General features: G+C 37.1%; 1 protein-coding gene across 2 annotated transcripts in view; it reads right to left on the reverse strand.

Annotated features, from left to right (window-relative positions):
• Positions 1-16,434, reverse strand: part of GALNTL6 (polypeptide N-acetylgalactosaminyltransferase like 6) — a 490,185-nt gene that overhangs the window by 269,166 nt on the left and 204,585 nt on the right. For both annotated transcript variants that reach the window (XM_054825417.1, XM_054825418.1), the window contains exon 4: positions 9,374-9,540. In XM_054825417.1, coding sequence (XP_054681392.1) covers positions 9,374-9,540 — 167 coding nt within the window. The remainder of the gene's footprint in view (positions 1-9,373; positions 9,541-16,434) is intronic.

Here is a 16,434-nt window from a genome sequence, read left to right on the forward strand (position 1 = left end):
TTCCCTTTCTCACAACATTACAATATTCTTTCGCTCCAGCAAATGAAAAGCATTTTGATATGGGCTGCAGATGCCTTCAAGATGGCCATTATTCTTCTGAGATGAACTCTCCTCAACCTCAGGGCAACTCTTTCCTTTCCCATTGGTAAAGTCATTCTGCAAGACAAAATGCCTTCAGTAATGAAACTCCTATTGCAAGATACATCAAGGAGCTAAAGGCAAAAAGCCTGTACTCTGTAATTTTAGATTAAAAGCCCCATAACAGAAATAATAATATTAAATAATCAAAATTGAGAATGGACAGTGAAGAACAGAAAACTTGGTATTACAGATTCGAATCAGTTTATTCCCACTCATGCTCGGATATCTTTGAAATTGTATTTGTTACACTGACAGTACCGTATTTTGTCCAGAAGCAAATCCAAGTTTAATAAAATTCAACATCTGTGTGAACGCATTATAGAGGAAATGAAAGAAGCATTTTATAGCTCAATACCCCAAGTATAAAAATGCAAATCCTGTGTTTAGTTAGCTCTCTAGTCTTGAAATTCAATTTGTTTCATTTTCTATTTGGCCTTTTACTTTTTTTTTTCTCTTTTATCTCCTTTTAAATATAGTGATATATTGTTTTATCAACTTTGGCTAAAAAGACTTAATTTTTAATCCTGTATGAGAGTCAGTCTCATAATTTTTCTGATGCAGTGCACATGAAGTAGTAATATGCTAACATTAAGGTCAACATTACTTCTAAACTTTGCTGTATGGAACTCTGCTCCTGTAGAGGTTTGCTGAAGTTGCTGGGATCACTCAGGGTTCCAGGATGTTGCTTTGACCTTGCGCTTGGCCTTGTTGGACTGCACGAGGTTCACATGGGCCCACCTCTCCAGTCTGTCAAGATCCCTCTGGATGGCATCGCTTCCCTCCAGCGTGTCGACCACACCGCACAGCTTGGTGTTGTCGGCAAACTTGCTGAGGGTGCACTCAATCCCACTGTCCATATCGCCCACAAAGATGTTAAACAGCACTGGTCCCAACACCAACCCCTGAGGTATGCAACTCGTCACTGCTCTCCACTTGGAGAGCTGCTGGACGCAGCTCTTTTGAGTGCGACCATCTAGCCAATTCCTCATCCACCCAGCGGTCCATCCATCAAATCCATGTCTCTCCAATTTAGACATAAGGATGTCGTGCGGGACAGCGTCAAATGCCTTGCACAAGTCCAGGTAGATGACATCAGTTGCTCTTCCCTTATCTGCCAATGCTGTAACTCCATCACAGAAGGCCACCAAATTTGTTAGGCATGATTTGTCCTTAGTGAAGCCATGTTGGCTGTCACCAGTCACCTCCTTATCGTCCATGTGCCTGAGCACAGTTTCCAGGAGGATCTGCTCCATGATCTTGCCGGGCACAGAAGTGAGACTGACCAATCTGTAGTTCCTTGGGTCTTCCTTTATCTCCTGTTTTAAAAATGGGGCTTATGTTTCCCCTTTTCCAGTCAGTGGGAACTTCACCAGACTGCCACAATTTCTCAAATATGGTGGATAGTGGCTTCGCAACTTCATATACCAGTTCCCTCAGGACCCATGGATGCATCTCATCAGGTCCCATGGACTTGTGCAGCTTCAGGTTCCTTAGATGGTCTCAAATCTGATCATCTTCTACAGTGGGTGGTTCTTCATTCTCCCAGTCCCTGCCTTTGCCTTCTGTGACTTGGGTGATATTGCAGAAGGCAATATACTGTAATTGATAGGTTCACCAAGCAGCCTTATTACTAACAGCTCATTAATGCTTCCCAGGTTAAAAGGCAAAAACTAGGCTGGTCTAACAGATGCAGCATTGCCTCTTGTTCTGAGCAGTTTCCCTTCTGTCCACGATATACCACAAGGACAGACACTTGAGGGAGACAATAATGGAAAACACAGAGTGCTCTTCTGTGGCAATATGAGACTGTACGCTTAATCCTTCACAGAAGGCCCATTTTACATTGCAGGCCCCAACTGCCGCTTGCAAGTCACTTCCAGGTTCCCCAGTCTCCAGTTACTTTACAAGATAGCAAGATCTGGCCTAGCAGTTTTGGCTGATTGGAAACTTACTTTAGTGAACCATTCCCTACTGATATAACAATATTTTTCACCACAAACTTCTCTGGCAGAGCTGTATTTTGGGTAGACCTAGGAAGGAATGGGGGGAGGAATAATGAACTTACGTTTGCAAAAGCATAAGCTTGTTTAATAGCTGTTTTCACTACAGTTCCACACAGACACTCACAGTCTGTTCTTAGTAAAAAAAAAAAAAAAAAATTAAAAGTAACCATTTCAAATATTTCAGAACTAAATCAAGTACCAAGCTATATCCAAGGACTTGTATTAGTATTTATTTTCCTATTACCTGACGTTTCTTTTTATTAACAATACCGAGCAGTTTGCTTTAGAAAGTTATAACACCACACTCAGGTTTTGGTGTTGGTATAGGAATCATATTGGCTATCTCTCAAAGTTCTCGCCAAAGTGATACACAAAATATAGCGATGAAAAAGATAATGAAACTCCTCATGCCTTCTATTAGAGTAAGTGTGCTTCCAATTCAGCATTCGCTTAGTTTTATTTTCTTAGCTGATCCAAAATGAAGAGGATATCTCTAGTCTGTACCAAATGACTAGCGTTCTGCAGATGACTGCTATATATTGAAGTCATCTTAAGTGCACTGGTGTAAACATTGATGTACACATACTATAACACTATTTTTTTCTTTTTTCATTTGTAAAGCTAAAACAGAATTAGCCTTGATTTTTCTACTGAATTATTTCAGTTTAGTACTCAGTCAAGGCAACAGATTTCTGTGCACTTTTATCCCATCCTTTTTAACTCTCAACACTTGTTACAGTCTATCCTACTGTATCACATGCCATTGATGAAGTTTTTCCTATTGTATAAACTTCCAACCATGGAACATCTTATGGAGGTAGCAGAAAGTTGCACCAGCACAGCTCTCCTGTGATAGATATTTATGCTGTACAACGTAATGAGAGACAGTCAAGCTAGCATCAGTTCCAAAAGCAGTCTAGTCTCACAAGCACAGCATTTCTCACCAGCTCATTAACCTTACTCAGCAGCAGTTGGGCACTTATAACTTCACTCGGAACCCTCATTTTTAGTATAGTAATACCTGTAGAAACAGGGATGCTCCTGCTTCTGCTTTTCTCCTCTTTTTTTTTTTTTTCCTTTCTGCCACAGAGAGGTATTCTAATCACATAAACAATGTTCAATATGCTCAATGTCCCATATCATCACAGCATGGAGAACAACAAAACCACCAAAATAAAAAACCTCACCATCAAATACAAACCCAGTGATTTGTCATAAAATACTGCCATAAAATTACTTGCACAGAATTATTTTCTCTATATTTATAACAGCTTGTTTCTCAGCTTTCTGAGAAGCCTTACACAGTTAGGCAGCTGTTAACTTGCCTTCAAGAGCAGTCATGGTCCTCGGCCCCTCTGTTTGCCACCACTATTACCTCCACACATACCACTGATGGCAGCTAGAGATTCTCTCTGACTTCCAGAATGTCTTGTCCAGGTTTTGAGTTCTGTTCCTACCAAACACTTTTTAGTTATACCCTTTCTATTCAAGGGAAAGGAACATCATAGAACATTTTCCTGGCTGCAGACACGCTGGCCATACACAGCACCAGGAGACAATCCCAAACACCCTCCCATTAACAGTTAATAACGCCCCACTCCTTGCCCTACTGTGTCTCTGGGAAGATTACTAATGAGCTGTGTCCATGTACTCCTTTGGATGCCTTCACACGCTTTTTTGAGGAGAAGGGTGGTTAGTTTTCAGGGATGAGCAGACACCCAGGTTCAAAAGTCTTGGTCTGTGGTATATAAAGTGTAAGTCTGTAGTATATAAAGGTGGAAAATTATTAAGAAAAACAAATCACTTCTGTAACTTTAAAGAGCTTAGCTTAAAATAAAAAAGTCGCTGAGCAATTATATACCATCTTGAAAAACAGGGTCTTAAACTTAAGGAAAGGGACAGACTTAAACACATTTTCTTTGGTAGAGGTCGACTTTCACAATATTACAACATTCTCTTCTAATTTCTTTTTTTTTTTTTTTTTAAATGTTGTATTTTTTGACAACAATTGCAATTTTTGGAGAAGTGAACTTTCACCACATCAGAGAATTGCAGTCTATAGCAGAGGTTTCCTATGACAAGATAGTCATTCATACAATACAACCTTCACTTTCATTTCATCAGAAAAGTTATATCCTGCCATGATCCGAAGCCAAGCATCCATAAATTGGAATCACAAGTGACATAATACATAAACTAGCTGTCTGCAAGTAAAATACAGGGAATTTTATCATGCAACAAATAGCATGTATTTCTTGAGTGGGAAGAGTGACATCACTGCCATTGAATTTCACTGACCAACTAAATTGAGCCCTGACCAATCAGTCACAGGCTGGTTTTGCAGGCTGACCCACACGTTATTTATCTGGGCTATTCGCAGAACAGACATTTCATGCAAAGCATATAGTATCTGATATGGGACAGTATGATACTCCGAAAATCAAATGAGTAGTGGTGCAGAAAACAGAGCTAAGCAAGAGGACAGAGACAGAACATAATAGGTGACAAAATGAGAAGAAACATGAAAGAAAATTTCCCAGTTTGCCATTTTCCACCAAAACACCAGTTCATTGTCAGTGACAGAAACTAGTTCTGCCCTGCAAGCAGTTATTGGCTGCTAAGTTTTCATTTCTTTTTCCCTTGGCAAATCTGATCAATTTTTTGCCAACTAAAAAACTGCCCGATCATTGTTACTGCTAATAAATTAATTGTTGGCTGTAGCAATTTTTATTTTTTCTTATAATAGATGCTATACCAGTTAGAGAACTACGGAGTAAAGTCAATTTTACATTCACAGGCACATGCTGTGTTAGAAACAGTTCACAGGCCTGACTATACTATTAAAGTCATTTAAACACAAAAGGAATAAAGGTTGCTATACAAACCTATCATCTATTGGCAACCTACATGAATTGTTTAACTATGCCAATCTATGTTGCCCCAAAGTTTTAAAACATTAATTAGAATTTTTTTGTATTCCTTTATAAATGAAAGCTGTTCCATAACAGAACCAATGAAAACTTTCTTCCTTTTTAATTTTTGCCCTTTTCTCCAAAACTGTTGCCCACATTCTGCTTCTTACCATGTTTTCAGAGATCTGGCTGCCAGCAGACTGTAACTTCAGAGCAAACGATGACAACAATAAACACCCCGTCCCCCAAAACAAACCTGCAAGCCCCCCTCCCCTCCATTTCAACCTCTCAGAAAAAAAAAGTCACTTTCCACAAGGCTCATTTTGCCAGAAACCAGGCTCACAATACCAGAGGCGCACACAAAGCAACTGCAGAGATACCCGCTGCAGAGCTATGCCGGTGCCTCCAACATAAAGGTGTTCCTTTACCATGGCAGGTGACACTTACTGAGACTGATAGGCCTTTAATTTACATTCACTTTGTAATACAGGGCTTGTATGAATCAGGTATGGGAATAATTTGCAACCTAAAATTCATCACAAAGTCAGAAATATTCTGCATACCTTAGTATGCAAAGGTATGTGTGTCATTAAACTTCTGCGGAAAAGCTACATTACTTGAACCTAGAACTGAGTTATAAGCGTTCAATGGAAGTCTCTAGTGAAGAACCAACTGCTAAATCGGCTGGAAAGAGTAAAAAACATTCTTAAACTTAAGAGTCTGCCAGCACACAGCATAGCCAGCTCCCTCCCTTATCAATAACTTCCCCACGCAAACTAAATAGAAGTCTAATATTTGCCTCTCTTTTATAGAGCTTGTTAAGTGACAACGCATTTATTTTATGTGCAGAACAACTTGTGTGAACTCTAGATTCAGATCCCTTTCATCTTGTCAGTACACCACCATTTGGCCATTTCTGTTTACACAAATGTAAATAATGTAAATGAATGTTACTTTTGTTGAAACAAACAGAGTTGGAAATAATTCCACTAACTCGATCAATATTTTTCCTCACTTTCCTTCATTATTTTTAAGTATATAAACTCTCTAAAAATTATATGAATAAAGATATTTTGCAACTCTGGGTACCTATATTTAAATCTACACTTCCTTCTGTCACACATGATTTTTTGAATAGGTTTTAAATATAAATATTAATATTTTTTAATATTAAATTTGTCCACGACCAAATATTGCACTTCCAAGTTTCATAACATTTGCTTACCTCCCCGTTCTTAACACCAAGTCTCTAGTCTGCATTACATTGATATTTAAAAAGGTGCAGCTGTCCTTTCACTTTTATAATATCTAAATGTCATAATTCATGGTATTATGCATGAACTATCTAAAGTTTTTGGGTTTGATCACAAAAGCTGAAGAAGTGAATATGAATAAAATGAAGGCATACAAGTAATTTTGCAAACAAAGCAGCAAACTGCTGGGTACCTGGCTGTGCACTAAACCATTTTCATCATCTGTTATCAAAAGTTCTTTATGTGCATTTCAGTATTTATATTTGCATTAGTTAAGAAAACAAAAAGCTCCAGCGTTTTTATCCATCTTTTACACCCCTTTCAAGTTTCTACTTTTTCTCATCATCTGCATTTCTAACAGGGACTGGCTTTTCGTAACAACTTCTTAGACTTTTGCAAAAAGGAGAAGTTTGATCAGTAGAACACCCTAGAGAAAAGTATTTGCCATTTCATCACTACTTTTAAAATAACAACGCTATTGAAATATCCTGTTCTAACTTTCAACTATCTACAAATGATGTTTAGGTTTCTAGTAGAAAACTCTCTATATGTAATACAGATTTGTGGAACTAGTATAGCATACATAATATCACTTAAATAGTATAGAACTGATTTCACAAAAGAAAGTAATAGCCATTTGTCGGCTATTTGATATATTAAACTTCATGGAGAAATTATACAATGAGAAAAAGGGATACAGATTTATCACTATACTGCTTCAACACTGCAGTAAACTTTGCTTGCAATGATTCTATCAGTTTTCACAAGAACTGAACACACTTATATTTAATTTTTGTCCTAAGCTGTCTTCAATGTCTTTCACACCGCTTTACTGCTCTCATCAGTCTAGGAAAAAGCAACTAAAGGGTGAAGGACTAATAACAGTAAACAAGGCATCTATTCAATCACTTCTAAAAAAAAAAAAAATACTATTTTATGAGCTGGGAGGGGAAAGGGATAGATATCAGTCAGCATTTTTTTAAACATAAAATAACCCAACTGTATTACGTGTGGCCACTTCGTGAAAAAATAAAAAAGGGCACAAGAAAACATGATATAGCCTCAGTTAGGTACAGTTCAGAGGATCACAAACACAGGAATTAAACCCTTTTCAGATGCACCAAAATGATTCACCTGACTTGAAATGCAATGTTACTGAATTCAGAGTAGAGATGCCAGCATTTTTCTTATGCATTTGCTCTTCTCAAGACATATGGTACCAAATATGCTAAAGTTCAAAACTGGCAACCATTTAAAAATACATTTCTAATTGTTATTTTAAGAATACCAAGAACCAGATAAGTAAATATTCTTAATGGTACAACAGTTCTAGGCCCAGCCCCATACAAGTCTTCTTAATAGGTTTCTTGTAGATTTTTGAACCAGATATTTATGTTAAGCACTTCCATGCTATATGAATCACTTCTTCCAGCTGAAAATTGTTCCACTGAAAAGTTAAATAGGTTTATATAACTGGAAATGAAGAAGATTTGGGAGATTTTTATAGTGTCATAGGAATTAAGAAGCAATTAATATTACAGGTAATATTTACTCCCAAAATATTTAATTTCAGCCAGCAGCAGAACCTAAGCTAGGGCAGGCAAGAAAGAACAACAGAAGTTACAGTATTGCCTGTTTAGTGGCATTAATTCTTTTTCTAGTAACTGGGAATTAGTTAAACTTTCTAAAACATTAACAACTTTAAATGTATATCAACAATAGTCAGTATGATCTTCATTACAAAAATGCTACAGTATCACCATACTGAGCAAGCATAGCCTCAATAGCTGCTCTCTCAGTATAAGCAGCATTTTTACTTGTCAGACACCTCATAAAACCAGCATACAGACTTCCCTGTAAGTTGTTTACTACTAGGTAACTGTTAGCCTGCAGAAAAATTGTTGTGCCATTTTATACTTTTTGTTTTGAAAACTTTCATCCACGGTCTAGATTTCATAAACATAAAATAGCCAGAACTATAGTCACTTTACAATTTCACTTAAATTGCATTACAGATAGAGAGGCAGTTCATCAAAGGACATATTGCAACCAAACTGGCAGATATGAGAGGGTAAGATAGATGTGTGCAGCATTAATCTTTCTAACCCCTGAAATATCAAGTTAAAAACCTTACAAAAATGATTCCACTGCAGTGCTGTACTAATATTGCTCTCATTCACCCAGGGGCTTCTCAAAATAGGTCAGAAATCTGGTCCTATAAGTTCCTAGCCAAGACAAAGGTTTTGTCTAAAATGTTAGCAAAGAGCACAATTCTCTCCTTCACTGTCCATCAATCTACTCACAACAAGGCTCACATATACACTAGCAACTGATGTTTTAACAGAAACAACCAAAAAACCCCCAAACACCAAAGAAAAGTCAAAGCTCTTCATGACAGAAGTCCTAAGAGATATACAGAAATATGAAAGAAAAAACCTACTTCTCAGTTCCACATCACTGTTACAGATGATCTTTACCTGAGAAATGTTACATTTCATTCAAGGAACTTAGAGCATTCGTTTCTTGTGTTGCATTCAAGAAGTAATGATGGGAAAGGTCATTAAGCAATTGCAGTTTTCTTAATTTTACTATACATAGATGATGTAAACTTTGATTAACTAGTCTAAAGCAGTTTTTCACATTCCATCAAAGAGAGTCTCATTTTTCTGTATGGCTATTTTGTACCAGTATATGAAACTGTCTAACTCTATAAAATTTCAGGATTAAAATTTAATGATTTGCATCCAAAATGGTCAAAGTAAACAGGTTTTTTGAGTAAAAGCGAACCCTAAGGAGAAGATGTTGAAATGCTAAAATTTGCAGTATTTCAGAAATAATATATTCAAAATACTACATTAAAAAAAGGCCAATGAACAGTTCACAGTCTCTTCCCTTTGACATGACTTTCAGTATTCATGCAAAGAGTAGACACATTTATTCCAGCCAATCAAACAGTACTTCAAGGCAAGCAGTCCAGCAGGTACGACCTCCTCACTTTTTGCTTCCCTTTAGTTTGTAGATGGATCACACCGCAGGATAAACTTCACATTAAAACAGGCCTTACCTCTGTCACTGAAGTCATCCACCAGAATGATTTCTGCTATCAGGCTGTCTGGAGTGCGGTTGATAATGCTGTGTATTGTTCGCAAGAGTGAAGTCCAGCCTTCGTTATGAAATGGGATGATTATGCTAGTATTTGGTAGCTTTTCCAAGTACACCTTGTGTTTACAGCTGAAGAGAGAAGAAAATAATTGTATAAGCATACTGAAAAGTCTGAGTTGGCAAATACTGCCATCCATTCGGGCCATTCGACCATCATGGTTTCTGGCATAAAATCCAACAGTGTAATCAAGCAGTACTTCCATGTGACAATAACTAGTTCATTTAAAATATTTATATTGCTTAAAACATAGAATAAATCTGAACAACAACAAAGTTCATGTACACTGGTTGGAATTAGATTCTTTTCCTTCACTGGAAACTTTCTCCTGCAAAATGACAGAGGACATGTCTTCTATAACATTATTTCCAGAAAACAAATCCTCTTATCAGAAAGAATTCTGAAACATAATATGAAGCAAAAGAAAATCTGAAGTGATCCTTTTTTTGTCCATAGCAGAAAAAAAATTATAAAAGCAGTCTACTATACCAAGATACAAACTCCAGTAAACAATTCAGTATTATCCTGAATTGTGCTCAGAGTATGCAAAACAACATCCACAAATACAACTCGAACTTCACATCTAGATATCCAAGATTATTGCTGCTATTAAATATAGAGATAAACCAGCACATGATTCTGAAGATGCAGACTGATACAAGCAAGAAAATATAAACAACTTTTCCTTTTTGAAAGGAAAGCACTGCACCTTCAGCATCCTGATTGAAAAACATCTATGTAGTATCAGTGCTTAACCTTACCATTTTCAATATTGACTTGTTTACATATTTGAGCAGAACCTCATTCTTGAAAAATAAATAATGGCCTTGCAATTCAGTTTCTCCTAATAGCTGAGAACATTTCATGAATAATATTTATGTTACTGAAACTGATAGGATCTCATCTTTCATGTTTTATTGAAAAGGCAGGAAAAAGGACACATTCCTCTGTTGTTAACAGAGCGTGGCATTTTCAGCTCTGGGGACAAAGTAACTGAATGATTTCTCATTCCCCAAGAGAGAGTCGCACCCTGATAAAGGTAACCCTACAAGCAGAAACATGTCAGCTTTGTGATAAACAAACAAAAGCAACAAAAAAGAAAAGGGGGGGGGGGAAGCTTAGACCTGCCACTTTCAGGTATAAGAAGAGTACAGATATCTTTGCTGTTTTTCAGAAAAAAAAAATAACAATGCATATAAAACACTGCTGTAGGTTATAATGTTGATTTACATATATTTGCAGTTTACTTTGCATTGCCACTTTATAAATGTCACTTAGAAATCAATATTTACCCATTTATTGTACAGCTACCATACTGAAGAAATGTTCCAAAGAAATAATAAAAACCTCAAAGCTACTATAGTTGTATTCGCAAAATATTAACTGTTATGTAGTTGTGAATAAACAATCAAGTTTTTGGATGCTTTCCTAAAAAATAAATAAAAAAAGATTTACATTTGTAATTCCGACATTTCTTCCTAAAATGTGGTGACAATGAATTTAATGACAAGCCATTTGCAAAAATAATACTTTTTGAAACTTTTTAATAAACAGCTTGCTGACAGAACATATACGCACACTGGAAAAAGCACAGTTGCTTTGCAAGAATGTGAAGTTCTGAAGAAAATATTGCTCGTTACCTAGAGACAGAAAAGGCTAAGTACATATTCTAACATTTTGGGAGGAAAAAAAAAAAATCCACTGCAGCAATAGAATTAAGTAAAAATTCTTTTTCTTATCCGTAGGAAGAAGTACAACAAAGGCAGCCCATTATTAATACGTAGCTATTTCAGTGGGCAAATTAAGAAAATCACCTACCAAAACCACCACCTACTGTTGCCAGCTGTTTGCCAACAGGGATGCTTCTTGGACTAGAACAAATGCAACTACTATACATGCATGTAATTTTTAGGCTATCCCTGAAAGCGAGATTTTTTCTTTAGCATTTTTAACTCCCGGTAAGCATGCTATTTTTAAAATACGTTCTCCAACTCCACAAAACTCCAAGCCAACAAACAAAAAGAGCACATGAAACCAAGCAAAGGAACCCCACAGGAACATGTCAGACTACAACTTCTAGAGGGTAAGGGGGGAAAAAAAAAAATACCCAAACCACACAAATACATCAGAAGGTTGCTTCTTTTTAAAAATGTCACCCCTCCTGTATAACAATATACCATTTGAAAGAGGTTGTACTGAAATTTGTGTATTTGCATGGTCAATATTTTAAACCTTAAAAGTACACAGAAGGAGGTGGTCATTGGATTTGGATATTCTTACTGATGGTTTCAGAGTAATCACGTATTCTAAGTGGTGAGAAGGAAAAGCAACATCAACGGACTTAGTTTAAAACTATTTCATTCTTCCTACAAAATAGATTGCTCTATTAACCCTAAAAGAAAGCCATGCTTAGAAGACAGACGAGAAAACATCTTACATTTTAACATGTCTCCATTGTTCCACTTTGACCTTTAATCCTCATTTATATTTACTTTTACTTTGATCGTCATTGAAAGGTACTTGGCTATTTGTGAATTGATTTCTAGTAAGAGCCACAAACCACCAAAATGCCCTTTTCCTACTTTTCTCAAAAAAGCTGGTCAAATTCTCAAATTCATAAAAGTTAACCTTAAATTTCATCATCTTCTACTGTTAAGACAGTCTGTTTAATTTCATAGCGATGGCCTACTTGCCTTTTTCAGCATGTTAAATCCTGCTCGTTTTTAGCCCCTTGCTCTCTGACATGAGATTCTAACTGTAACAGAAGATCACTAAGTTTTAGAAGGCGTAACACAGAAATCCATTTTATTTGAAGTTCTATTCAGCATTAGCCATAGCAGAGTACAGCCGTGTCTGTGTCGTGTTGGGCTGCAGAACAGATCTGATGGATAGCTGCAACGCTCATGAAAGGCCAATGAATTGCGATAAAGATGCAGTTAGACATCCACTGCTAAGGCACTGGATTTACCAAGAGAATAGTCACACATGCGTGCAGCATTTGTTCAAAGTTCATCAGTGTGGTTCTTTGTACCCTGCATTTTAGAAGTGATGCCAAATACCCTGGCTGCAAGAAGAGTACTTGGAAGCACAGACATTACTTCTTGTAAGCAACTGCTAGTCTTTGAAATAGCAATCAGGTCTTTCTGTCTCATCAAAGAACTAGCTATCATATTACTAGGTCAGAGTGCAGTTCATAGTCATAAACTATTATTATATTTAAATTTATTAATGGTGTATACAACATAGAATAAACCAGTCTAGGTAGATGTCTGATTCATGTATTAAGCAGATAAGATAAGTTTTTATATGCAACAGTAACTGACATAAATCCATAAATCTTGAAATATTAGATAAATCTATGTATGACAAGTGATCAGTGTTTTATTGATGAGAATGATGTTTAAAACCAAGAAACATCAGCAAAATTATCAGATAAGCTACTAGTAAGATATTTTTACCATTAACTGGAACAATTTTGTGTCAGCAAAGATTTTTAGACGTGTTCCTTCACCACTAGTTCATTATCAAAAATTCTGTAGAGTGCATTTAGAGAGATGCTGACATAAAGTTTGATCATAGCTTCAAACCAGCCTTGCTTTATCATTTATGCTGGTTCCAAGGTTCTAACATACCTCTTAATAAATATTTTATTTTTCAGCCACCATAAAGACCTTCTTTCAAGGCTACATGCTTTCTGCTCACACCAAAATATTCGTAACATGATAACAGTGTTTTAAGAGCTCCTAAGCAAAATACAGACCCTGATTTCAGTAAGTCTTCTCTCTAAAATTAATTTGGTTAATAGCTCCACTACCCTATGGAATAAATGTTTTAAAAGTGAGATTCTTGATTCTCCAAAGAAATTAGAAATTATAATTCAAGGGGCTTTCATATTTCCTGAAGAATGCAATCTGACCAAAATTTATTAAAATAAAAAATAAAAGTACTTGCACACAAGAACTCCAATTGCCAGCCTCCATCTGAAGACACTGCAACTTACTTGCACGCTTTGAATGAATGTAGGCACTATGTAGACAGAAAGTGTTATTCAGGTAGTTTGAATGGCAGAATCACAGAACTGTAGGGGTTGGAAGGGACCTCTAGAGATCATCTAGATGTCCAACTCCCCTGCTAGAGCAGGATCACCTAGAGCAGGTTGCACAGGATCATGTCCAGGTGGGTTTTGAGTATCTCCAGAGAAGGAGACTCCACAGCCTTTCTGGGCAGCCTGTTCCAGTGCTCTGTCACCCTCAGAGTAATGAAGTTTTTCCTCATACTGAGATGGAACTTCCTGTGTTCCAGTTTGTGCCCAATGCCCCTTGTTCTGTCGCTGGGCACCACTGAAAAGAGTCTGGCCCCATCCTCTTGACATGCGTCCTTTAAATATTTATAAGCATTGATGGGATCCCCTCTCAGTCTTCTCTTCTCCAGGCTAAACAGACCCAGCTCTCTCAGCCTTGCCTCACATGAGAGACGCTGCAGTCCCCTAATCATCCTCGTAGCCCTCCGCTGGACTCTCTCCAGTAGGTCCCTGTCTGTCTTGAACTGGGGAGCCCAGAACTGGACACAGAACTCCAAATGTGGCCTCACCAGGGCAGAGCAGAGTGGGAAGATAACCTCCCTTGACCTGCTGGACATGGTCTTCTTAATGCACCCCAGGATACCATCGGCCTTCTTGGCCACGAGGGCACACTGCTGGCTCACAGGAATAAAGCGTTCAAAGAACACATTGAATTTCATTAAGGCTTGGAATACTGCCAAATCCACAAAGGTCTGGAAATAAATTCTAAAATCAATATTCAAAAAAGGTTAGGAGATTTAAAACAGACAGGCAGTTCAGCCAGTTTCAGTCAAGTAAGGGTTTGCTTCAAGATCTAACTCAACATAGAAAAGATTGTAACATAGCTGATGTCAAATCAACATTACTTTATGCTATCCTTTTCATTATCAAATCATAGTGCAACTGATAAAGGCAAAGACATTACTGTAGAGCTTTAGTATCACATTATATTCTGATTAAGCAATTAATAAAAGAAAAAAAATCAGTGGGGAATTGAAAACACAGTTCACTACTAGGTCTTTCAAAATAATTTTGAATAGTAAGGTATTATTTGCTATTATTAGTTTGTTTCCATAAGGATCACAGTTTGCCCTAGTGGCATTTTCAGCTGGATTAACTTTTAAAATAACTTATGAGAATTTTGCAGTAACAAGATTGATTTAAATGGTAAATGAAGATGAAGACTGGTTATTTGACTCAGACAACTCGGTTCTGTATATGTTGTAAAATGAGTCATTTTAATTAAATGTATGTTAGTATAAACATACTCAAAGTCTCAGAAGAAAAACCTCCTATGAAATTTGATAATTTTGCCTATGGGATTGAAGGCAGAAAACTAAATCAGTCTACCTGAAATTAGTACACCAAACGGATTTTTTGCTTCAGCTTTGATCACAATAATTTCCATGAAAGTGTTCTCAGTAATCAGTCCTGGCTATGTATGTATACTCAACATCATGCCCATACCAATAAGAGGATAAATATTTAAGGATGCTAAGAGCACATTATTTGACTAGTCTTCCACTATTTTCATTATATTTTTCCTCACTTTCATCCTTACCTCCATACGTGTGTTTCCTCAGATAACCAAATAGCTCGGTAGAATTTTTAATGTTTAATGTTTGAGGTAGCATTCATTCATTTTGCCCAGAAACACATCAAGTTCTACTTGAGGTACAGCTCCCTATAAGTGAAAATGCTAGAGTTAAAAAAACCTCACACTACCTCTTCCTCAGCTTCTTTTGTTTAGTTACATGACTAATGCAGCCTCCTCATCGATGGTTGGCAAGTCACCATTTACAGAACTGGAGGCTTAATTGTTCAATGTTTCATGCTGTCTTCCCCACAGTATCCGAGAGATCCTGATCAGTCGTCTTAGCTCACATAGAGGCTCGTATCTGCAGGTGCATGCCTGGACATCAGCATCATCAGCTCCTGGTGCCGTGGAACAGCAGGCACCTGCACATCCTGTGGCACACCCTAACCGAATAGACCCAGGCCTCCAATCTTCTCCAGAGGGTGGATTTGGGATTATTCCTAGCTTTACAGCCTGCCAGACCAAGGGGGTGAATTCAAGCAGCTTGCTCATTTCACAGCCAGGACTGGAATCCAGCGATATATGGGAATGTTATGTCTCTTATTCTTACACTGTGCAGTCTCATCATACTTGTCTAACATGCAGAATCTTAAAAGATTTGACAGAAGATTTTTCTGTGATTAGGACTGTTTTGCCTATACCCGAGATTAATCATCTTCAGTTAATCTCACAGAACCTCTTCCCAATACTTACTTTCCTAGAGGCAGGGACTCCATCTTACTACTGACTTCCACAGCGACAACATTTTGATCTTGGTTGTGGTTTCTAGCTGCTATGTAATTGTAGGAGTATTTGTACATGCTGTACTGATATGCCTATTCTCTTTCCTCCTGATAGGAGTCTGAAGATATAACTAATACATATAATACAACTAATATAACTAAGTTACTCCTAAGGATATCTCCTCCATCCCTAAACACATGTGCACAGAGTAACTGCTTTCCCTCAGTCAGAAAAGATCACACAGAAGAAGGGAAAAAACTAGTTTACTATTACCCCATATGGCAAGTTAGCTATTAAACTAAAATTATTTGCTTCTGCAGTATAATCCTATTGCATTCCAGTACTGTTATAAAGGCAAACTGGGAAGTGGAAGTCCATTGTGTTCTCTTGAAGGACTTTTTTTTTTTAAATTAAAGAAAGTGTGTAGTTCAATTTTTTGTATGTTTAAACTACGCATTTGCCCTAGACACTTAAAAATGCAGAACTTTCCAGACAGAGTTCAGTCAAATAATAACTAGTCTTTCGGTTGTGCTTTTCAAAATGAATAAGAGGCTGCCCTCAAAAGAGATTATTTCAAGACCTTGG

Source organism: Grus americana, chromosome 4, assembly GCF_028858705.1.
Source record: "Grus americana isolate bGruAme1 chromosome 4, bGruAme1.mat, whole genome shotgun sequence".
NCBI lineage: Eukaryota > Metazoa > Chordata > Aves > Gruiformes > Gruidae > Grus > Grus americana.